The 24,694-nt window shown below is 40.2% G+C and overlaps 1 protein-coding gene across 2 annotated transcripts in view; it reads right to left on the reverse strand.

Moving 5' to 3' along the window:
• The window catches only part of LOC126091863 (tenascin-X-like), a 771,043-nt gene that overhangs the window by 679,886 nt on the left and 66,463 nt on the right, over nucleotides 1-24,694 (reverse strand). For both annotated transcript variants that reach the window (XM_049907142.1, XM_049907141.1), the window contains one exon: nucleotides 15,060-15,122. In XM_049907142.1, the coding sequence (XP_049763099.1) occupies nucleotides 15,060-15,122 (63 nt within the window). The remainder of the gene's footprint in view (nucleotides 1-15,059; nucleotides 15,123-24,694) is intronic.

Consider the following 24,694-nt stretch of genomic DNA (forward strand, 5'->3'; position numbering starts at 1 on the left):
AGAGCTGAGGCTCTACTATAACAACGGCTCCTGGCTGTTACCTCACGGCACTCTGCATGGTGACCAACAGAAGCACTCCAGGGGGCAGGCGTAGGCTTCTGGCTCAGCTGAGACGTGCCATCGGCCATGCCACCCAGGGCAAAACAAGAGCTATGAAGTCACAAGGATGTGACAGCAGATTCCAGAACTGTCATTTGCTTTGACACATGTAATACACAAGCTGCAGCACTGTAGACTGGACCAGGAGGGGCACTGTGTATTCTTTGCCAAAATAAATCTCAATGGCAAACTGGCTTGTGTATCTCTGCACGCCACAGCACGATTCACCATTCTCTCTCAAACAATATCTCTCAGTCATGGTCCATTACAATCCCTGAGGTTGAAGGATTGTAACAATCTGGTGTCAGAGTGGTCATTTCACTTCCCAACACCGTAAGTTGTATCAGAAAGTGTTTGGACACATTCAACACTATGGTTTGGTGAGAGAAATGGTTTTAGTGAGTGATGGGTGAGGTAGTGGCACTTGATGCAAGTTCAGTGGTATCAGCTCATCACAATGTGGTGTAGTGAGTCTTGTTTTATTTGTGTTATTTTTGATGTTTCCTCTCAGCGTCAGAGTTGTGTGCTAGGGTACGTGAACCACAATGAGATTTTCACTCTGCAGCAGGGTGTGCACTGATATGAAACTTCCTGACAGCTTAAAAATGCGTGCCAGACCGGGACTCAAACTTGAGACCTTTGCCTTTTGCAGACATGTGCTCTACCATCTGAGCTACCCAAGCATGACTCATGCCCCATCCTCACAGCTTTACTTCTGCCAGTACTTCATCTCCTACCTTCCAGACTTCACAGAATCTCTCCTGCGAACATTGCAGAACAAGCACTCCTGGAAGAAAGGATATTGGGGGTGTGAGTTGTGCTTGGGTAGCTCAGATGGTGCTGGCACGGTAGCAAAGGTCCCGAGTTCTAGTTCCAGTCCAACATACAGTTTTAATCTGTCAGGAAGTTTCATGTCAGAACACTCTCCACTGCATAGTGAAAATCTTATTCTGGAAACATACTCCAGACTGTGGCTAAGCCATGTTTCCACAGTATCCTTTCTTCCAAGAGAGCTAGTCCTGAAAGGTTCACAGGAGAGCTTCTGTGAAGTCTGGAAGGTAGGAGACGAGGCACTGGTTGAAGTAAAGCTGTAAGGATGGGGTGTGAGTCGTGCTTGAGTAGCTCAGATGGTAGAGCACTTGCCCAGGAAAGGCAAAGCTCTCAAGTTCGAGTCTCAGTCCAGCACGTAGTTTTAATCTTTCAGGAAGTTTCATAGGCTACATGATGTTTAGATCCACCTTTATGAAGCTACAGGAACCAGTGGACTTACCTCTGTTTAGAGGTAATAGTGGACATGATAATTTAGTGCTGGTATACTGATCATTTTGTATTTTCTTTGGGCATAATTTGCCATCTACCAGACCTGTAGCAACTGCTCGTCTTGTGTGTAGGTGAACTGGTCATCTGGTTAGTTATTGTGCTGAGTGTAGATGGGAAACTATTCACCAGAAGAATTAATTTGTGGTTAGATTTCTTTTTTTCTTTTAAGCAGCTGTATTAAAGTAGAATTAGAGTATGCAAAATGGTGGAAACATGGGCTGCTATTATCGTGGAAGCAACTGCTACTTTAACTCAGTGAGTTCACACATTAAAACAGGGATTAGAGCATGATAGTCAGAGAAATTTCAAAATTAATCAAGAGTTACAAGCTGTGGAAGCAAGTAAGGTTCAGCTGCAATTGGAGTCAGACAAGAATATGTCTGGATTGAGAGTGCCTATTCATGATACCTTCTGCTCCATATGACCCAGCAGAGGTTGCATTAATTAATCCCTTCTCAGGCACTGCAATAGAGGACATGATAATTTTTATTAGGGATGTACGGGGCACTGTGTAAGTGCATAGGTGGTCAGACAAAATACGAGTAACACTGCATGTGGTTTCCATGTGTTTGGCAGGATACACCAAATTATATGTTGTATATCATGAGACCTTGAGTAAAGCACAAATATTTCTGGAGTGGACCAGTGGACTGTGCCAGTAGTACCAAATGCAAAATAGTGCATGGTTTTTTTGGCAGAAACTAAGTACTTTGTCAATGGAGTGCAATGAATCTGTGGAGGCATTTTCAGAAAAAAAATCCATAAACTGAAAACAAAGATGTATGTACAGAGCCTGAATGCAGAAGCTAATAGGGTGTTAAACCAAGAGCCATGCAATAGAACAGTGGCAACCCACTTGGTGTCACGAATTGTACAAATGGAAAATTCAGAGAACTTAGCGTCTCGTCTTCAGATCGCAACACATATAGAGTAAGGGGATATTGCAAAAAAACAAATAGTGGACCACCGGGTGTTTGCTTCTAAAAACTGGTGTTGTAGATTTGATCAGGAGAGGCATATAAGGAATCAGTGTAGACAACCAGAGTTCTATGCTTGTGGCAGAGTGGGCCATTGGACATCTGACTGTAGAAGTAGGAAAGACAAGAAGCACTGGCAAGGGAGAAGCCATTATATGCAAATGGGAGTACTTCAACCACTGGAAGGCAGTCCCAATAGCTATAACACTGCACATGTTAGTGCACGGATGGAATTCTACTTAGTGAGCTTGGTGAGTAGTAAGAAAAAGAGATTTTCAGTAGACACATGGGTGCATGTGTCGGCCTTGTGGGAAGGAGGAGACTGGAGCCACCATGGTATAGATTATGTGGGATTGTCAATAATAGTGTAGAATCAATACATACAGCAGTACTGAAGTTCTCAGTTGGGAAAAATAAGTTCACCGAATGCACTATGGGACTTAACTTCTCAGGTCATCGGTCACCTAGAACTTAGAACTCTTTAAACCTAACTAACCTAAGGACATCACACACATCCATGCCTGAGGCAGGATTCGAACCTGCGACCGTAGCGGTCATGTGGTTCCAGACTGTAGCGCCTAGAGCTGCTCGGTCAATCCGGCTGGCCGCATGGGTGTATTACCATATGTAGGCAAAGATTATCCAGTGATTATTGAGCTAGACCTTCCTGAAAAAGATCGTGCTAAGGTTGATCTTCAGTGATTCACAATATAGCTCAGTGGGACTTTGTTTCAATTGGAGGAAACAGTTGCAACTGAGGCAATGGTGCAATGTTTACCTACCGTGGTGTGAGGCCAACTGAACTGCATATGTTTTCAGAAAAGATTGATCACCACTGTAAAGTACCAACAGGAATGGAGAAGATAGTGAGGGTTTCAGTGGATACCAATTTGCCGAGAGGAATATTACATGCAGTTGAACCACTCTTAAGCAATGAAGAGTTGGATAGTTTGCACTGTTTCATCTGCAGGAGTTCAGTGCACATGAACAACATTACTGGGGAACAGGTGGTTCCTATGAGTGTAGATAACTTTGGCAGAGGGGAGATGACTCTGTCAAAGGGTGCAGTAATAGCCACTGTGGGAGTCTTGGAAGACGAGGACTTCAGTATGTCGAGTCTAGAGGGAGGCCACAAGCAAACTGTTGACACAGAAATGTTATGAGACAAAGTGAGTCACTTGAAGGGCAGTGATCGAAGCACTTTGGAAAACTTGTTGCTAAGGTCAAGTGACTTATTTTGTGCAGACGGAGGGTTGCCAACAACTCCAGTCTCACATTATAATATACCAACAGAGGATAGTGCACTAATTTATAGGAAACCATACCACACAGCAAGGAAACTGCACCCTTTAGTGGAAGAGTTCATTGAGCAACAAGTATTGGATGGGATCGAAGAACTGAGTGATAGTGCTGGAGTGTGAATAATAGTGGTCAAGCCGAAGAAATTGGTCGACAGAACAGACAAATCCAGATTTTGCTGTGATTACAGATACCTAAATGCACAAACCAGTCCAGATTTTTATCCAGTCCCAAACATCATAAAAACTTTGGATAATCTGGGTCAATATCAGTTCTTTACAACTATAGATTGCAGGAGTGGATATGGTGCCTGACAATGAGCCAAAAACTACATTTACACCACTAACATTACTACCAGGTGCCATTTGGAGTAAAGAGCAGACCAGCAACTTTTCAGTGGTTGTTAGACGGGTTACTGAGAGGGTTAAACCCAAAAACTTATATGTTGTACCTAGATGGCACAACTGTCTTTTCAAAGGATTTACCAGAGCATGTGAGACATTTCAGGGTGTATTTAGTGTTCTGCATGTTCGATGTTAAGTATGGACCAGTGCCATTTTGCACAAACTCAGGTAAACTACCTGGGGCATGTGATTAGTGAACATGGTGTACAAACTGATCCTCATCTTACAGACACAGTTCAAAATTTTTTTAACAGTCTTTCCACTGCTTTTGTAATTATTATAGATGGTTCATGAGAAACTTTGCAAAAATAGCTGAACACTTCAAAAAGCTACTGAAAAAGGAGGTGACATTCTATTGGTCACAGGGATGTCAAGTGTCATTTGAAAAAGTAAAAGAAATATTATTTTCAGATCCTGTATTAATTTTTCTGGATTTTGAGAAAGCTCGTCCTTTCATGTGATGCTTCAAATCAAGTAGTCAGTTGTGTTTTGGGACAGATGGTAGATGGTCAAGAACATCCAGTATTTTACATTTCAAGGTGTTAAACAAGGCAGAGTATAACAACTCAATGTATGAGAAAGAGATGTTAGCAGTCACATATGGTATTATGTATTTCTGATGTTACCTGTAGTGTAGGAAGTTAAAAGTTGTGATAGACCATGCATCACTAAAATAGTTGCTTGGTTTGAAAGATCTATCTAGCAGATGAAGTACATGGGTACTTAAGCTTACTGGATTTGTGCACAAGATAATCCACATGACAGGGAAATCATGTACAAATGCAGAAGAATTATGTTATAAGGTAACGATGTTTAGGACATTAAGGAATAATGTGGAAGAGTGGCATGGGGCACAGGCAAAAGATAAGGAGGGTCAGGAATTTAAGTCAGAGTCACATTTTGCTGTTCATGAGGGTTTGTTGGGTAGAATGAAGTGCGGACCACATGTGGTCGTTCAGCAGTTTTTCAGAAGGTAATTTTGCAAAAAGTTCATGATCACAAGTCATCAGATCATGGAGTACAACATGGAATACACAGATGTGTAGCAGAGCAGTGTTTGTGGAGGAACAGGAAACACAATGTGGAGCAATATATTAGGTACTGCCTGCCATACACACAAAGATCTGACATGGCACATCAGAAAGTGCCATTGCAAAGACTACCAGAGGCATCCAATCCATGTTCTATGTTGCGGCTAGATGTCCTCAGAATCATTGTTAAGTTTTCTCCATATTTGGAACTGATACTAATGCCAGACCACAGGCCAGTATCATAGATATTGAAGTTTGGGGTATCTGATGCCATAGTTATTGATCAGGATAGAAACTGTGTTTCAGATTTACAAAACAATTACAGCACGTATTGCATACACAAAAGTTACAGATGAATCTGTTTTATCTGCAGACCAATGGAAAAACCAATCATGTGCACAAGAGAATTGCAAAAGTTAATTCCAGGAATGATGACTGGGAACTCTATCTGCCGTATGACCTGTGGACCTATAATACACTCCTGGAAATTGAAATAAGAACACCGTGAATTCATTGTCCCAGGAAGGGGAAACTTTATTGACACATTCCTGGGGTCAGATACATCACATGATCACACTGACAGAACCACAGGCACATAGACACAGGCAACAGAGCATGCACAATGTCGGCACTAGTACAGTGTATATCCACCTTTCGCAGCAATGCAGGCTGCTATTCTCCCATGAAGACGATCGTAGAGATGCTGGATGTAGTCCTGTGGAACGGCTTGCCATGCCATTTCCACCTGGCGCCTCAGTTGGACCAGCGTTCGTGCTGGACGTGCAGACCGCGTGAGACGACGCTTCATCCAGTCCCAAACATGCTCAATGGGGGACAGATCCGGAGATCTTGCTGGCCAGGGTAGTTGACTTACACCTTCTAGAGCACGTTGGGTGGCACGGGATACATGCGGACGTGCATTGTCCTGTTGGAACAGCAAGTTCCCATGCCGGTCTAGGAATGGTAGAACGATGGGTTCGATGACGGTTTGGATGTACCGTGCACTATTCAGTGTCCCCTCGACGATCACCAGTGGTGTACGGCCAGTGTAGGAGATCGCTCCCCACACCATGATGCCGGGTGTTGGCCCTGTGTGCCTCGGTCGTATGCAGTCCTGATTGTGGCGCTCACCTGCACGGCGCCAAACACGCATACGACCATCATTGGCACCAAGGCAGAAGCGACTCTCATCGCTGAAGACGACACGTCTCCATTCGTCCCTCCATTCACGCCTGTCGCGACACCACTGGAGGCGGGCTGCACGATGTTGGGGCGTGAGCGGAAGACGGCCTAACAGTGTGCGGGACCGTAGCCCAGCTTCATGGAGACGGTTGCGAATGGTCCTCGCCGATACCCCAGGAGCAACAGTGTCCCTAATTTGCTGGGAAGTGGCGGTGCGGTCCCCTACGGCACTGCGTAGGATCCTACGGTTTTGGCGTGCATCCGTGTGTCGCTGCGGTCCAGTCCCAGGTCGACGGGCACGTGCACCTTCCGCCGACCACTGGCGACAACATCGATGTACTGTGGAGACCTCACGCCCCACGTGTTGAGCAATTCGGCGGTACGTCCACCCGGCCTCCCGCATGCCCACTATACGCCCTCGCTCAAAGTCCGTCAACTGCACATACGGTTCACGTCCACACTGTCGCGGCATGCTACCAGTGTTAAAGACTGCGATGGAGCTCCGTATGCCATGGCAAACTGGCTGACACTGACGGCGGCGGTGCACAAATGCTGCACAGCTAGCGCCATTCGACGGCCAACACTGCGGTTCCTGGTGTGTCCGCTGTGCCGTGCGTGTGATCATTGCTTGCACAGCCCTCTCGCAGTGTCCGGAGCAAGTATGGTGGGTCTGACACACCGGTGTCAATGTGTTCTTTTTTCCATTTCCAGGAGTGTATGAATGTCCGTACTGCAACAAGCATGTTGCCATTTCAGGTGGTGTGTAGGAGGAAGTTCACATCTCCCTTTGATGTTTTGACTCCTAAATTAGGGCCAGATAGTGAGTTGGTACGGAAGTTTGCTAGAAGAATAAGGGAAATTTGGAGGAATGTACAAAAGGCAAAAAGGACAGAGCTAGCTAGAATGGCGGGAACAGCCAAACAGACACCTACACAGGCCGCCTCAATACCTCGTGGGACAGTGGGTAATGTTCACTGAAGGAGACAACAAAGAAATTTTTAACTAAGTGCCAGGGACCTTACCAGGTCGTAGAAATTAATTCACCCATCAACCTGAAGATACAGTTCCCCACAAACATGTCTGTTATACACATAAGTCACAAAAAGTCATTTACAGCAATGGTTGAGGAGATATCACAGTTATAAACAACCAAGATGAGAAAGTTACAAGGAGTAATTCTCAAGAGGAGGGAGGGAGTGATAAAGTAACATTGTTCTACAGGTGGTGAATGTGTAAGGATAGCTGCAGCTGCACTTCATCAAGGGAGAGGCAGGGCATGTAATGGTTGTTCAGGCTCTGGAATCAGGTGTAGTGTTGTTGAGACAACCGGATGTGTGGCTTACTAGTCATATATGGGCATGAAAAGCAACAGTAGAGTTCTGGGAGACTAGGGGTGATACAAGTGGGCTGTGAGATGTCTTTTCAGAATTTTACAAGGAGGCTCACAGAATAATTTGTTTAGGGAGGTAATGGGAGAATACCAGGAGTAGCAATTCGCTTTCAGTAAATTAAGAAAGCAGTTACCAAGTGACGTGGCGCAGTGTTTAGCACACTGGACTCACTTTCTGGAGGATGATGGTTCAATCCTGTGTCCAGCCATCCTGATTTAGGTTTTCCGTGATTTCCCTAAGTCTCTTCTGGCAAATGGTTCCCCATCCCCTCTTAATCAAATGAGACCGATGACCTCGCAGTTTGGTCTCTTCCCCCCAAATCCATCCAATCCTAAGGAAGCAGTTGTCACAGATGGTGGATGTCGTTCCACAAGCCAAGAATTGGTGGAAGAGGGACTGAGTAAATGTTGGAGGAAACTGGTTAAAGACAATATTCAGAACAGCAGATGAAGAGGAAGTGCAGGAGTTAAATATAACAGCTGTTCAGGTTTAGCAGATGGCTAGTTCTATGAAGGATGCTGTGGAGTCACACACAACACAGTTATCAAACTTTTAACAAGGGGTGTTGAACAACATGATATTAGTACAGGAATTGGCAACAGTGCTACCCCAATGTGCCAGTGAAATGAGGAACGTGTAGAATAGCAATTTAGAGGGAACACAGAGACAACTGAAGGCACTGGGCAATTAATTTAATATAGATAGATTGCTAGATGCATTATCAGACCAACTTGGGCATGTTACGAGTGAAGTGGCAATATTACAGGTGGTGATGTTTCATATGGTAAATGGGCAACTTAGTCATATATCGGTTACATCTAGGGAATTCATGATGGTACTGCATCAAGCAGAAAAGCGGTTTCCCACAGAGTTACAATATACACTCACAGTGTCACAGCAAAATCTGGTACTGTTCTTCTGTATAGTTAGGATAGAGATGAAAACAAATGAGGTCATGATGCATACAGCAGTCCATGTACCTGTTCCAAGAAGAAACTTGAAGTTTCAATGCTACGCCATTCACCTAAGCAGGTGAGAACACAGAAAGTATTGCTAGTCTCAATGGATAGGCAGACTCATGTGGTAATGTCATAGGTAGAGTTGGAAAGGTGGACATATGGGTAGTCAGTCATCTGTCCGGTGGCCAGGTACAGACAGATATGCAGACAAGTGAAGTGAGTTTGTTTCTTGGGGAAATAAATGGGAAGGATTCAGAAAACTTGAGCTTCGTGAATGTGGTACGAGTATTAATGGTATGACTTGTGAGACAATCAGGAAAGACTTTCATCTTTTGGGTATACTCACAGGCTCAACTGTTATGACATTGCCATGTAAAACACTGTATTGGCCAGATGGATTTAACCTATTTAAACAACATGCTCAATCTAAAACTTATGCAGTCCTTGGACACATTAACAGACTCTCAGCAACAGAGAATTTCAATGGAACAAATGTGGCTGCAGATACACCATTTTCAGGACTTAATGTGTTAATAGTGAGCATATCAACTACCAGTTCTGGCATGTTATCTAGCAGACATGGACTGTAGAAGTGCCAACACATCAATTGCAAGTAGAATGGTGACCAGTATTGGCCAGGAAAGCAGTTAGTTTTAAGGACTTATTTAGCTTACAGGAATACAATAGAGGCATTTAGTATTTAGTTAAGAGGTCAATACAAGTGTGAGGAGAAGTTCCACCTGGGGGCACTACATTCTGAATTTGGGGGATTTTCCTCAATACATAAATAATTAGAGTTAAGGTTGTTTAGCAGGGGCACAAAAGATTCGAGACAAATCTTCTTAAAAGGGAGGCGGCATGATGTGCCACGAATAAGTATAAGCATGGATTTCATGAAGTCCTGAAAACTTTGCACAGATATGGCTGGAAGGCAGAAGTTAAGGGACCAATAGTCACACCATGCACTGGAAATGTTGTTATTAAGCAAGCAGTTCTGAAAGGCAGGTTTATGACACCAATCACAGGTGAGGAAGTGTGGTTTGGTGAGCACTATAAACAAATGTGGAGATGGGTGTGGAGTAATCAGGCACAACACTGGCACTGGCGTGTTGTGAAAAACCCACACATTGCACTTACAACAGTGCCTAGCAATCTGTTTGTGGAGACTGAAGTGGGCTAGAGAAAGGTGACATTATAATTATTAAGTGACACGTCACTCATTCCCTCCAGTGACATAAGAAAAAGAGAATAAATAAGGGAGCCCGGAGGCTCAAGGGAGGCAGCATTTCACCATTCTGTCTGAGTCTGGAACTGGAGAGAATGTCAATAGTTTTAAGTTACAGGGCAACCATGACAACCATCTGGTGATAAATTTTGATGGCCAAACTGGCCTGCTGAATCAACCACCAAGCTCTGCTGTATGGACATGCCACAGCTGTGACGAGGTGGATCCAAAACTTGGTGCTGCATGAGTGCAGGGAGACAGCCTAGGTAATTGACAGAGATGTGTCCCTCCACTCAGAAATTATTGGAAAAGTACATAATATGGGCATGTAGGATCACCGATTGAAAGTGTGAGAAGCTGCTGAAGCTGTAATGATGTCACCTGAATGGGCATATCCCATTTTAACAGTGGAATTGCTGCTAAACAGGTGCTCCAACTCTTAACGCAGGATCAGAAACGCATCAGAATGGAAATGTCCGTCAATATGAGACTCATTTCCTGAGCAACCAACAAGATTTTCTGTGACACTTTGTGACTACAGCTAAAACTTTGGTCCACTATTATTCCCCAGTGGTAACACGTTGATTCACCACTACCAAGGTCAATAATCAATTGGAAAGGTAATGGCGTTCTTTTTCTGAGAAGTGAAAGGGATTCTTCTGTTAGATTATCTTCCCACTGGTCAGATGATTTATGGGACAATATGATACTAATCTTCTGGATCAAAACAGCAAAATATATGTGAAAAAGGGCCACATTCAGCAAGGAAAAAAATCATCTTTCGTCAAGACAATGCACATCCACACATAAGTGTCATTCCCATGGCAAAAATATATGAACTAAGAAGTGAATTGTTGCCATAACCATCCTATTCATCCTACGTGACTACACCAGGCTTCTGTCTCTTCCCACAGTCAAGATTTTTCTTGGTGAATGGAGATTCTCTCCAAACAAAGTACTGACAGCCGAAGTTAGTGGATATTTTGCGGGCCCATTTTCTAGATTAGATCAATGTATTGGAACATCAATGGAATAATTTGCATTAGGGTATGTTTATGGTGCAGCCTCTCTACTGGCACCTTGCTGCTTGCATATTGCATCCTGCTGCTTGCCAGAAGCTGTGTTAAATTTACACTGCAGCTTTGTTGCTTATCAGGAGTAACTACCCTGCAGCTGTTAACATAGCTAGCAGATTGCTAGTAGAGTCGAACACTACTGGATTGACCTTGAATCAGCCAATCATGGTTTAAGTTTCAAGATGTGGGGTGATGGTCATAGTACAAAACACAAATCAGGTTGATATCATCGCCTGGTGAAGATCATAGCGAGCAGTGATGGTGCAGGTTAAATGGGCTGGTAAAGCTCTGTGACTTATTTCAACATTGTTGGGTCATGCTAGTGAGCAGTAAGGTGTCAGTCTGACCTTGATGTACAAAGAGACTACAATGAAAAATAAAAAAGTTTCACTACAGTGAATTGTTTATTTCTATTCCATTCTTTTCAAACAACCCTTGTACAATTTTTCGGGCACAAATTCTTGCCAATGATGCTGCACCACCCACTCAAAGGATTGTAAACATCTTCTGGCTTCACTTCATAATCATTAAAAATGCTATTTACTCCATTCTTGACGTTGTAAAATGTTTAAGAAACAATAATAAAGAATTGTACTTTTCAGACCCATCTTGTTCCTCAAAACTTCCTACATTTTAAAATTCTGCTCCAAAAATTTTATCACTTGCTTTATTGTTTTAGTGGCGTTTCTAGTTCGTGGTACATTACGATTTATGTTCTCATATGTATTAAGCTGCAAATCCTATATTATTGTAAAATTATCTTTGGACTAATAATTTACTAATAACTGCCATCACTGACCACTTCCTCTGCTGATAGGAAGCACAATGGCTGCACAGTTTTTGGATATTTATCTGTGATCGTTTGTTGAATAGCATTAACTTACTAACCATTGTGGAACAACTGTCAAACCTTAAGTCAATAAGCATAGTTGTTTCTAATCTTAACTATACTGAGAATTACAGAATATCATCTACAACACTGTGATGGTACAAAATTGGCTATGATAAATACACAACAAACACCAGAGTACATATGATGTCAGAGTTGTGTATAATCAAGTGTAGCTTGATGTGATATATAAATATTTATGTATATACAGAGAAGAATTTTTTAAAGAAAAAGTTGTTAAGTTCAAAAAAATGGCTCTGAGCACTATGGGACTTAACATCTGTGGTCATTAGTCCCCTAGAACTTAGAACTACATAAACCTAATTAACCTAAGGACATCACACACATCCATGCCCGAGGCAGGATTCGAACCTGCGACCGGAGCCGTCACGCGGTTCCAGACTGAAGCGCCTAGACCGCACGGCCAAGTTGTTAAGTCTGTAGCAGGTTGGTACTTGTGGTATTATGTATGTTTCAATGGATTCTGAATCTTGGAGAACTGAATCAAACCTGCTCTACAGCGTAGAGTAGGAGTTAATTGATTATCACTGACACATAATGCTTGATGAGATGGAACAACATGAGGTGTAACTGATATAGTAATCTTGTGCGACATAGTTTAATGGATTTAAGCTACAAATAAGTTTGGGCAGATAAAAAAATCTACTCACTAAGTGGCACCAGGAGAACATATATAAAGGTATTGAAATCTGCAAGCATTCATAGTCAGAGGCTTCTTCTTCTGGCAGAAGAACTGAAGAGGAAGGAAAAGGGTGACAGAAAAAGACTGGTGTGGTTTAGAAAAGGGGAGAGTTTGGGAAAGTCACCCAGAATGCCAGGAGACTTAAGGTGCGGAATGAGAATGAAAGAGGTCAGAGGAGAGAAGGACACTGTACAAGTTATGAAAACTTGAGAGCTTCAGCCAATAAAGTCACAAACAGGTGACAGTTTGAACAAGACTGGTGACAACAAAGACTGACAGTGGGGTTACATAAGAAGGAATGATGGCCACCTGAGGTGACATATCAACAAAAATAATCAATTTTTGAAAATCTAATGGGACAGATAAAAAGCTCTCAGGTTTTTAAATCTCATATGGTGCAGTTCTTAAAGATTAGTTTTTCCTTCGCTTCCCATCCAGTAAGTTTCCCCTGATCTAAAGTTTTGGGTGACTTTTCTGAACTCTCCCCATTTCCTAAACCTTGCCAGTCCTTTTGCTTCACCCCTCTTCCATCCCCCTCAACCCTTCTGCCAGAAGAAGGAGCCACTGGCTGCAAAAGCTTGTAAATTTCATTACATTTATATGTGTTTTCTTCTGCCATGACTTGGAGAGTAGATTTTTTATCCATCCAGTTACATAACATTTTCAAAAATTGATTATTTTCATTGATATATAAATAATTTTTAGTATCCAGACCATTACCACCCTCATCAGTGGGAAAAAAATAATCAAGTTACAAATTTTTATTTTATTCACAAATTACAACACCTCCTAAGTTTTCATGCTAATTAAGGCCATATAAGCATGATCTTTTGTGAATATACTTCTGACCAAAAAGCATTTCTGATAGCTGGAGTCCAATGCATTTGTAAACCATGCCTTTTGCATTCTTGTGGAGATATTTTCATAGGAACTTTCATTCCCTAACAAATATTCTTCACATCTAACCAAGAAATAAAATACCAATTTTCATAAATTTAGCTTTAAACTTTTGATCCCCTATTGCACTTCCTTATGGGCTAAATTTCCAGAAACAAACACTTTTTTTTAACATGCAACTGAGAAGTCAAATAACAGTTGTCATAAATGTAGCCTTAAAAATCCTTTAGCAGTTCTTTAGTAGTTATTTCTTTTCAAAAAGGCTTTCATACAATATTTTACCCCCTTAGTGGTTGAATTTCTGAAAATGCTGAAAAACATATTTTTTTATCTTCTGACTGAGAAACCACACACAGATTTTCATAGTTCTAGCCTCAAAATTCCCATAATAGCAAAATACTTTCAAAATGCCTTTCACCTCCTATTTTGTCCCCTTAGGAGTGGAATTTCAGACAATCCCTTCTTAAATGATGCCTACAGTACAAGATCCACACCCTCCCCAGACTTCAAGATTCTATCCTTAACCGTTTGGGCTGAACAAAGATGAAAATTTTCCATATATTTAGCTTCAAGAAAGTTTACACAATGAAATATTTCCATAAAACTTTCAGCCCTCATTTCACTCCAATAGGGGTTGCATTTCCAAAAACAGTGAAGTAATTTTTTTTATTCCTAACTGAGAAGGCAAATTTAAATTTTCATAGATTTAGCTTTAAAAACGCTTTCAGAACAAAATGTCTTCATATAAGATCTCATTCCGTATTTAATCCCTTTAGGGGTTCACTTTCGAAAAACACTGAAACATATAGTTTTTTTAATTGTAACCGAGAAGTGAAATACCAATGTTCACAGATGCAGTTCGAAAAATATTTCAGTAGTTTTCTAATCATGATATATTTTCAAACAAAGCTTTCAATCCCTATTTATCTCCATGGGGTTAAATTTTCCAAATATGCTGGAACATGTATTTCTTTATATCTGAACAAGAAACCAAATACCAATTTTTGTAGGTCTAGTTTCAAAATTACCTTAATAGTGACATTTTACAAAATAAAACAAAAAAGAAAAACAGAAAAAAACCTTCATCGCCTATTTCACCCCCATAGGGCTGGAATTTTGAAAATTCCCCTCTTGAACAATGTCTACAGTGTAAGATCAACACCGTTTGGGCTGGGCGATGAAGATTCAGTCAGTCAGTACATTGAGATTAGGCTGCTTACTTGGATGTACAGCACAATTTATTTGCATTAGCTCAAGCAACAAACACTGAATAAGTATGGGCTAGCAACTGCGAAACAACAATGGAATGATGCAAAACTCTATTTTTGTGGTTGGTGCACTTTATACGTAGGTGTGCCTAATCGAGGGTTAAGTCCCTACATGAAACAGTACATAGCATAGGCATGATATAAATGCAGAATGCATTAACTCTGACCACCCTTGCTCAGGCAATATATTTCTTAAGAAAATTAGTTTCAAAATAGAAAAAAATATGTCCTTGCTGTATTTAATATGCACACAATGACACTGAATTTTGACAAACGTTCTCTGATTTAATTATGTCAAAATTTTTAGACATGTAAAGAATAATTAAAGTATGTGCTTACCAAAATTGCGTGCCAATATTATATCCTCTACACTTGGAAATGAAGCACTGTCAAATTTGGACACTGAAAAATAGGAAATTGCCTTATAATTAAGTTATTAATGTAACAATCCATAGTTAACAGTTTATCCCGTTTCTCTACATATCTTGTAAAACAAGATATATAAATTTCAGATATAAGCCATTATATGTTTTATATATTTCTCATAGCTCTAAACAACATAATGACATAAACACAACTCTCACTTTGGATAATAATACAAAACAAAAGAAAATATTAAATTATAATCATATCGTATCTTGTTATTCTTAATATTTACATACACTTTTCACTACTAGAATTTCTTGTATGTTAGTACAATATAGCCGGCTGGTGTGGCCGAGCGATTCTAGGCACTTCAGTCTGGAACCACGCGACTGCTACGGTCACAGGTTTGAATGCTGCCTTGGGCATGGATGTGTGTGATGTCCTTAGGTTAGTTAGGTTTTAGTAGTTCTAAGTTCTAGGGGACTGATAACCTAAGACGTTAAGTCCCATAGTGCTCAAAGCCAGTACAAAATATCAAATTACATATACACTTCTTATTGTCAAATTGTGAAACAAAAATCATACTGTAAAGAATAACCATAATATATCAAGTAATCTTGCTTCCTGGAGGCTACATTCTTCTAAGGAATTTTTCTATATTCTTAATGCTGCCTTTCAACTTTGTAGAAACAGCTGTGACTGTTTGGGGCTGCAAGTCAGTGAACTGAAGGCATATGTATATGATATGTTTTAGTCATGTTTTACATGATTGTTAGAAGGTATTTTACTTTATTGGTGCTGTGTTGATGGGGCTACCAGTGAAGGTTTGTTGTTCATTCTGGAAGAAGTGTCAAGTCCTTTACCAATAGTTACACTTAAATTTAGAAGGTTATGACAGAGTGTTTAGTTTTGCACCATGAATATTAATAAGCTGACAGTACTTTCATAGAGTGACGATAACTTTTTAAAATTGTTGACACTGAAGAAAAGATGGATTGCTACTTACCATAAAGTTTCAGACAGGCACAATTAAAAGACATTTACATAAAGCTTTTGGTCACAGTATTCTTAAGAACAACACAAACACACACACACATACACACAAGCAAGCAAGCACATCTCACACATACACTACAATCAACTCTAGCATCTCGGGCCGGAATACCGTTATTCTTCTGCCCCAAGATGCTGGAGTTGGTGGTCATGTGTGTTTGAGGTGTGCTTGCTTATGTGTGTGAATGGTATGTGTAGTGTCTCTCTTCTTTACTGATGAAGGCTGTGGCCAAAATCTGTATGTAAGTGTCTTTTAATTGTGCCTGTCTGAAACTTGATAAGTCTTCTTAAGAGTAAGTAGCAACCTGTCTTTTCCTGTTGTTGTTGTTGTGGTCTTCAGTCCTGGGACTGGTTTGATGCAGCTCTCCATGCTACTCTATCCTGTGCAAGCTTCTTCATCTTCCAGTACTTAATGCAGCCTACATCCTTCTGAATCTGCTTAGGGTATTCATCTCTTGGTCTCCCTCTACGATTTTTACCCTCCATGCTGCCCTCCAATACTAAATTGGAGATCTCTCGATGTCTCAGAACATGTCCTACTTCTTCTAGTCAATTTGTGCCACAAACTCCTCTTCTCCCCAATTCTATTCAATACCTCCTCATTAGTTATGTGATCTACCCATCTAATCTTCAGCACTCTTCTGTAGCACCACATTTCAAAAGCTTCTATTCTCTTCTTGTCTAAACTATTTATTGTCCACATTTCACTTACATACTTGGCTACACTCCATACAAATACATTCAGAAACGATTTCCTGACATTTAAATCTATTCTCAATGTTAACAAATTTTTCTTCTTCAGAAACGCTTTCCTTGCCATTGCCAGTCTACATTTTATATCCTCTCTACTTCGACCATCATCAGTTATTATGCTCCTCACCTAGTGCAGGATTGACTCAGGTGACTGCAAGCATAGGGGAGTTATGTAAGAATTTTACAAAAGAGGATCAGGTAGTGATAGTGGGTGGAGCAGGGAACAGTCTCAATAGGGACGGGGAATATGATGTCAGTGGTGACTTGGTTAAGATAGCTACTCAAACTGGTGGCAGTAATGTGCATTTCGTGAAACTGTTTCAGTGTCATGATCGGCCTCACATTAATGCGGCTGTTAGGCGTGTTAATGTGGGGCTGGGGAGGGCACTGATGGCGGAGGGCATGGATCACATCTCAGTGGTGCCAGTTGGGTCTATCAGTAGATGGTGTTTCACTTGGCATGGCCTGCACCTCAATAGATATGGGAAGGGGAGGCTGGGTAAGCTTATAGGTGACAGTGTAGTGGGTGGTGGTGGTGGTGGTGGTAGTGGTATCACTAATGGAAAAATTCCTGTAGTAGTTGGTGTTAGAGCTGCACCTTTTTTAGACTGAAGTCAGCTGATAGGTATACCTGCTTAAAGGAAGTGCCTCTAACTAAGGGCTCACCTCCATAGGATGCAATGTTTCCAAGTAGAGAAGGAATTAGCATATTTCATCAAAATATAAGGGGTATTAGAGATAAAGTTAGTGAACTGCTAATAGATGTTAACTCTGAAATTATTGGTATATCAGAGCACCACTTAGAGCTGCACCTTTTTTAGACTGAAGTCAGCTGATAGGTATACCTGCTTAAAGGAAGTGCCTCTAAGTAAGGGCTCACCTCCAGAGGATGCAATGTTTCCAAGTAGAGAAGGAATTAGCATATTTCATCAAAATATAAGGGGTATTAGAGATAAAGTTAGTGAACTGCTAATAGATGTTAACTCTGAAATTATTGGTATATCAGAGCACCACTTAAATAATTTGATTCAGAGGCTTCCTTTACCAGGCTACAGATTAGCTGGCTGTTTCTCAAGGAGTTCCTTGCAGGGTGGAGGAGTGGCTCTGTACATAAAAAACGGTATTTCATTTGAGTACATAGACGTATCACGACACTGCACTGAACAGATATTTGAAAGTTGTGCAGCATTAGTTGAATTTAGTGAAACTAAACTTCTAATTGCTGTTGTTTATAGGTCCCCTAACTCCGACTTCAGAGCATTTTTGCTTAAGCTAGAGAGGGTTCTTGATTCACTTTGTAGGAAGTACCAGAAAGTAGTTATATGTGGTGACTTCAATATTAATTTTGTACATGATTGTGCAAGAAAAAGGATGTTGGTAGATCTCCTAAATTCATATGATCTGATGCAAACTGTGTTTTTTCCAACTAGGGTGCAGGGGAACAGTAGCACAGTCATAGACAATATTTTTATTCATTCTTCATTACTAGATGGGCATTCTGTTAGTAAAAGGGTCAATGGCCTTTCAGACCATGATGCACAAATTGTAACATTAAAAGGTTTTTGTACTCAAACCAGCGTCGTATTTAATTACAAACTACGTAGGAAAGTTAATCCAACAGCAATAGAGAGTTTTTCAAAACTTGTCAAGTGGCCGATAATATAGATGATAAATACAATGCTTTCCATAACACATTTCTCATGCTCTTTGAGAGTTGCTTTCCATTAGAACATTCTAAACGGGGTACTAGGAGTAATGGACAGCCCAGTTGGCTGACTAGTGGGATAAGGATATCATGTAGAACAAAGTGGGAATTACATCAAAATGTTAGAAGTAGTCACAATCAAGCTATGGTAGCCCATTACAAACAGTATTGTAAGGTGCTTAAAAATGTTATTAGTAAGGCAAAAAGTATGTGGTATGCAAATAGAATAGGCAATTCACAGGATAAAATTAAAGCCATATGGTCAGTTGTGAAGGAAGTGTCTGGTCAGCAGCACAAGGTTGATGATATAAAGTCAGTTCGCAGTAATAATATTTCTGTTACTGATAAATCAGATATATGTACAGTATTTAACAACCATTTTCTGAGCATTGCTGGTGAATTAAATAAAAATTTAGTTTCTACAGGAAATCATATAAATTTCTTAGTAAATGCCTTTCCGAGATTGACGTCTGAAATACTCCTCTGTGATACAGACAAGATGGAGATTGAGTCAATAGTTAAATCACTAAAGACCAAGGACTCTCATGGTTATGATGGAGTGTCTAGTAGAATATTAAAGTACCGTGTTGCACATGTTAGCCCTGTATTTAGCCATATTTGTAATTTTTCCTTTAGGAATGGTCAGTTTCCTGAGTGATTAAAGTACTCAGTAGTAAAGCCGCTATAAAGGGAGGAAGGGATAATGTAGATAATTTTAGACCTATTTCTATGCCATCAGTGTTTGCAAAAGTTATCGAAAAGGCTGTGTATGTAAGGTTAATTGATCATTTTATGTCACATGATTTGCTATCAAATGTACATTTCGGCTTTAGAAGTCATTTGACAACTGAAAATGCTATATCCTCTTTTCTCTGTGAGGTACTGGATGGGCTAAACGAAAAGTTTTGAACACTTGGCATATTTTTTGATTTAACAAAGGCATTTGACTGTGTTAATCTCACAATATTGCTCCAGAAGTTGGACCATTACGGAATAAGGGGAGTAGCTCACAATTGGTTTACCTCTTACTTTAGCAACAGGCAGCAAAAGGTCATTATACACAATGTCGATAACGGCTGTGATGTGGGATCTGAGTGGGGTACTGTCAAGTGGGGGGTGCCCCAGGGATCTGTGTTGGGGCCGCTCCTGTTCCTTATTTATATAAACGATATGCCCTCTAGTATTATGGTTAACTCTAAAATATTTCTGTTTGCTGATGACACTAGCTTGGTAGTAAGGGATGTTATGTGCAACATTGACTTGGTTTCAAGTAGTGCAGTACAGGACCTCAGTTCATGGCTTGTAGAAAACAAACTAACGTTAAATCACAGTAAGACTCAGTTTTTACAGTTTCTAACACACAATTCAACAAAACCTGATGTTTTAATCTCACAGAACGGGCATATGATTAGTGAAACTGAACAGTTCAAATTCCTAGGTGTTCAGATAGATAGTAAGCTGTCGTGGAAAGCCCACATTCAGGATCTTGTTCAAAGACTTAATACTGCCATTTTCACTATTCGAACGGTATCTAAAGTGAGTGATACTTCGACACGTAAATTAGTCTACTTTGCTTATTTTCATTCACTTATGTCGTATGGTATTATGTTTTGGGGTAACTCTTCCCATTCTAGAATGATATTTTTGGCTCAGAAACACGCAGTTCGGGCAATAAGTGGTGTCAGTTCACGAACCTCTTGTCGACCTCTGTTCATGAGTCTGGGTATTTTGACATTGGCCTCTCAATATGTATATTCCTTACTGTCGTTTCTTGTTACCAATATTAGTTTATTTCCAACAATAAGCAGCTTTCATTCGGTTAATACTTGGCAGAAATCAAACCTCCATTTGGATCGGACTTCCTTAATTCTTGTGCAAAAAGGTGTGCAGTATACTGCTGCATCCATTTTCAATAAGCTGCCACTTAAATTCAAAAATCTTAGTAGTAATCCACATGCTTTCAAATCGAAACTGAAGAGTTTCCTCATGGGTCACTCCTTTTATTCTGTCGAGGAGTTCCTTGAAAAATTAAGCTGATTCTCATTGTAATGCTGATAGCGTTTGCTTAAACTTATGGACTGATTTTCTTTCAGGTTCATGAACATTTATTTTTATCTGTTATTACTTTTATGTTGTAAGTTCATGTACTGACATGTTCCATGACCTTGGAGATTTGCTCCTCAATTTGGTCCTATGAAACTTGACATGTAAATAAATAAAAATAAATAAATAGCCAAACTCCTTTACTACTTTAAGTGTCTCATTTCCTAATCTAATTCCCTCAGCATCACCCGACTTAATTCGATTACATTCCATTATCCTCATTTTGCTTTTGTTGATGTTCATCTTATACCCTCCTTTCAAGACACTGTCCATTCCGTTCAAATGCTCTTCCAGGTCCTTTGCTGTCTCTGACAGAATTATAATGTCATTGGCGAACCTCAAAGTTTTTATTTCTTCTCCATGGATTTTAATACCTACTCTGAACTTTTCTTTTGTTTCCTTTATTGCTTGCTCACTATACAGATTGAATAACATCAGAGATGTGCTACAACCCTGTCTCACTCCCATCCCAACCACTGCTTTCCTTTCATACCCCTCAACTCTTATAACTGCCATCTCGTTTCTGTACAAATTGTAAATAGCCTTTTGCTCCCTGTATTTTACCCCTGCCACCTTCAGAATTTGAAAGAGAGTATTCCAATCAACATTGTCAAAAGCTTTCTCTAAATCTACAAATGCTAGAAACATAGGTTTGCCTTTCCTTAATCTTTCTACTAAGATAAGTCATAGGGTCAGTATTGCTTCACGTGTTCCAACATTTCTACGGATTTCAAACTGATCTTCCCTGAGGTTGGCTTCTATCAGTTTTTCCATTCATCTGTAAAGAATTCGTGTTGGTATTTTGCAGCTGTGACTTATTAAACTGATAGTTCGGTAATTTTAACATCTGTCAACACCTACTTTCTTTGGGATTGGAATTATTATATTCTTCTTGAAGTCTGAGGGTATTTCGCCTGTCTCATACATCTTGCTCACCAGATGGTAGAGTTTTGTCAGGACTGGCTCTCCAAGGCTGTCAGTAGTTCTAATGGAATGTTGTCTACTCCCGAGGCCTTGTTTCAACTCAGGTCTTTCAGTGCTCTGTCAAACTCTTCACGCAGTATCATAACTCCCATTTCATCTTCATCTACATCCTCTTCCATTTCCATAAAATTGTCCTCAAGTACATCGCATTTGTATAGACCCTCTATATACTCCTTCCTCCTTTCTGCTTTCCCTTCTTTGCTTAGAACTGGGTTTCCATCAAAGCTCTTCATATTCATGCAAGTGGTTCTCCTTTCTCCAAAGGTCTCTTTAATTTTCCTCCAGGCAGTGTCTATCTTGCCCCGCATTGAGATAAGCCTCTACATCCTTACATTTGTCCTTTAGCCATTCCTGCTTAGCCATTTTGCACTGCCTGTTGATATCATTTTTGAGAAATTTGTATTCCTTTTTGCCTGCTTCATTTACTGCATTTTTATGTTTTCTCCTTTCATCAATTAAATTCAATATTTCTTCTGTTACCTAAGAGTTTCTACTAGCCCTCGTCTTTTTACCTATTTGATCCTCTGCTGCCTTCACTATTTCATCCCTCAAAGCTACCCATTCTTCTTCTACTGTATTTCTTTCCCCCATTCCTGTCAATTGTTCCCTTTGCTCTCCCTGAAACTCTGTACAATCTCTGGTTCTTTCAGTTTATCCAGGTCCCATCTCCTTAAATTCCCACCTTTTTGCAATTTCTTCAGTTTTAATCTACAGTTCATAACCAATAGATTGTGGTCAGAGAACACATCTGCCCCTGGAAATGTCTTACAATTTAAAACCTGGTTCCTAAATCTCTGTCTTACCATTATATAATCTATTTGAAACCTTTTAGTATCTCCAGGGTTCTTCCATGTATACAACCTTCTTTTATGATTCTTGAACCAAGTGATAGCTATGATTAAGTTGTGCTCTGTGCAAAATTCTACCAGACGGCTTCCTCTTTCATTTCTTACTCCCAATCCATATTCACCTACTACGTTTCCTTCTCTCCCTTTTCCTACTACTGAATTCCAGTCACCCATGACTATTAAATTTTCGTCTCCCTTCACTACCTGAGTAATTTTCCTACATTGTTGATATTCCTACATGCAATTTCCATTGTTTGGTTTTAAGATTGTAATATTTTTATAAACCTCACTTTTCATTTTTCGTATAAGACAACAATCATACACAATATTTAGTCATTAAAACATTAGCATTCTCACAGCATTTACTGAGAAAGCCATACATTTTTGAGCCTCTCAAATTTTGTGCTTAATATTTTATTTATTTATTTATTATTAATTTCAAGATGAAATCCCAGCCAAAACCTGTGCTACATCTGTAATGATCTTACTGTCAATGAGTCATTAAGCTGTAATATCTTTCACTGAAGTAGGGAACTACTTAGTAAATTACACTTATTCATTATGAACACTGTACATCAAATTAAATAACATAATGCCACACCACAAGCTTTGGTGCCAACAGTGAAGTGTAGTGGTCAGCATTGTTGCCTGATGTGCTCCAGGTCACCCGTTAAAACCTAACCATCAGCATCCATTTTATTATTTTGTATTTATCTTTTCTGGAAGGTTCTGAAAATATCTCATGTTTGTATACATGGAATATTCAATCGCTACATGCATATTAGCTATTTGGAATATTCAATGGCTGTATAAATAACTGCACTCTTTGTCCACAATATCAGTTCTGTTCTGGCTGTATGCTGGTGCTCTTAATACACATTGATATATTCATGAGGCCAATTGATTCCAAGCCAGCAGTAAGTCCGCTGTACATCAGGTATCGATCAGTGTTCTCTGGAGATGTTGGTCAAGACCCACTGAAATGTATGAAATGACTCAGCCGAGTTGCCAAGTAAAACAGGTGGGATGACATGATGTGTTTAACAAATGTCCATTTCCATCTGAATCGCACAGCCCAGTAGTGGTTTGAGAATAACAAATAGTAGCTCAACAAGTGGGTCAAATTCCAGGTCATGCTGTAAAATATCTCTAGGGACAATCAACAGGTCCACTCAGCAGCCAAACAACTGAATAACTGGGCCAAATGTCATGAGGAAAAGAGACAGTCCTACGTACAGAATGTTTTGACCTTATGCCACATCGTGATTCCACAATCCATCAAGTTGTGTCAGTGAATTTTGGGGTGGGGAGGAGGGAGGGGGACATAGAAGAAAAAGAAAGAAAGAAAGAGGTATGACCAATGTCGACCCTATAACATTTGTGTAACCATGAGCTCACCTCTCTCATTCATCAGACGCTGCCAACATGAGTAACGTAGAAGTAAATATCCTCGGAGTAGTGAAGCAACTTAAATCACTTAATAAAAGCTAGTCCTCTGGTCCACACTGTATATCAATTAGGTTCCTTTCGGAGTATGCTGATGCATTAGCTCCATACTTAACAATGATATACAACCATTCGCTCAATGAAAGATCCGTAACCAAAGACTGGAAAGTTGCACAGGTCACGCCAATATTCAAGAAATATAGTAGGAGTAATCCACTAAATTACGGGCCCATATTGTTACTGTTTAAAAGCTGCAGGATTTTAGAACGTATATTGTGTTCGAACATTATGAATTATGTAGAAGAAAACAGTCTATTGACACACAGTCAACATGGGTTTAGAAAACATCGTTCCTGTGAAAGACAACTAGCTCTTTATTCACATGAAGTGCTATCAACAAGGAATTTCAGATCAATTCTGCATTTCTGGATTTCCAGAAGGCTTTTGACACTGTACCACACAAGTGGCTCTTAGTGAAATTGCATGCTTATGGAATATCGTCTCAATTATGTGACTGGATTTGTGATTTCCTGTCAGAGAGGTCACAGTTCGTAGTAATTGATGGAAAGTCATTGAGTAAAATAGAAGTGATTTCTGGCATTCCCCAAGGTAGTGTTATAGGCCCTTTGCTGTTCCTTATCTACATAAACGATTTGGGAGACAATCTGAGCAGCCGTCTTCGGTTGTTTGCAGATTATGCTGTCGTTTATCAACTA

The sequence above is a fragment of the Schistocerca cancellata genome, chromosome 7, assembly GCF_023864275.1.
Source record: "Schistocerca cancellata isolate TAMUIC-IGC-003103 chromosome 7, iqSchCanc2.1, whole genome shotgun sequence".
Lineage (NCBI taxonomy): Eukaryota > Metazoa > Arthropoda > Insecta > Orthoptera > Acrididae > Schistocerca > Schistocerca cancellata.